The sequence below is a fragment of the Alligator sinensis genome, unplaced genomic scaffold, assembly GCF_000455745.1.
Source record: "Alligator sinensis unplaced genomic scaffold, ASM45574v1 scaffold647_2, whole genome shotgun sequence".
NCBI lineage: Eukaryota > Metazoa > Chordata > Crocodylia > Alligatoridae > Alligator > Alligator sinensis.
The window spans coordinates 2,794,432-2,795,600 of record NW_005841832.1 but is presented as its reverse complement, the minus strand read 5'-3'; the positions used below and the strand labels follow the sequence as shown (position 1 = coordinate 2,795,600).

At 59.3% G+C, this 1,169-nt stretch overlaps 1 protein-coding gene across 2 annotated transcripts in view; it reads right to left on the bottom strand.

The window, feature by feature from the left end:
• PRMT1 (protein arginine methyltransferase 1) overlaps positions 1-1,169 on the bottom strand; it is a 6,092-nt gene that overhangs the window by 4,184 nt on the left and 739 nt on the right. The window contains exon 2 of one of the 2 annotated variants that reach the window (XM_025196142.1): positions 933-1,001. In XM_025196142.1, the coding sequence (XP_025051927.1) occupies positions 933-1,001 (69 nt within the window). The remainder of the gene's footprint in view (positions 1-932; positions 1,002-1,169) is intronic. The other variant, XM_025196146.1, reaches the window with a different exon arrangement.

The following is a 1,169-nucleotide window of genomic DNA, read 5'->3' as shown; positions in this document are numbered from 1 at the left end:
AATATTAAGGAAATTTATGAATGAGAAATGAATACAGCCCCTAGAACAGGGATGAGCGATTATTTTGGGCAGAGGGCTGCTTAGTGAGTTTTGGCAAGCCATCAAGGGCCGCATGACAGGCAGCCAGGAGAAGATCAATATTGATTTTCTAAATTGTTCAGAGGCCCCATGGGCCAGATAAACTGGCCTGGCGGGCCGCATTTTGCCCACCCCTGCCCTAGAAGGAGCAAGGATTTCCCTCCCCCCAGCCCCAACTCCCTTAATTCTCCACAACCTCTATATGGGGCCGATGTTGGCCGCTCCGCTGTCTCCCCCACAACCAGCAGGGTCACTCCTACGCCCACTAGTCTACACAGACCTTCTTTAGCCACAGTGCAGGACTCTGCACCAAGCCCACCCCCCCCACCAACTCCCTCTACATGCTGCGAGGGTTTCTGTTACACCATGAGGTCCCCCCCCACCCCTGATACAGGCTACTAGGGTCTATGTCACCCCTGCCTCACCCCCTGCAGCTCCTGCTTGGGCTCCAGGCTCCCTGCCACATGCACACACATGCACACAAACACCGCCTGTCCCTGCAAGACCCCCACCCCAGCACTGACCAGCTCCTCACTCCCATCCTACATAGGGGAGAGGGAAGGGGGAAAAGGGGATGGGGTTGAGCAATGGGACCCTGAACACAAGGGACACGAGGCTGGGAGGCAGCCAGGCTCCTGACTCCTGTAAGTCTAGAGGACAGGGCCACTGTCTGTCTGTCTGTCGCACGCGGGGGGGGGGACACGGGACCTTGACAATTTGTGGGACACAAGAAAGGGTCTGTAGCAGTAGTGACAGGGTATGACTATGGGGACAAGAGGAGTGCAGGGGTCCCCTCCCCTGGGGAAGGTGGTAGTTGGGATTTGGGGGTGGGGGGGCTGGCTTGGCCCACGCACTGAAAGGATATTTACATCTTCTAGCGCAGTCCGCAGGCTCATCCCGTTAGCCAGCGTGGTGACAAACGTCTAGGAGAAAGCAAGGGAGAAAGTCAGCGCCCAGCGCCCGGGGCTGGTGGGGGCAGGGCCAGGGGACCCCTGCCTGGCAGCTGGAGGGGGGGTGGGGGGGTGGTATGGGCTGGATGGTGGAAGATGGGAAGACAGGCTCAGGGGGGGGGAGCAGGTCCTGGCCCCGCC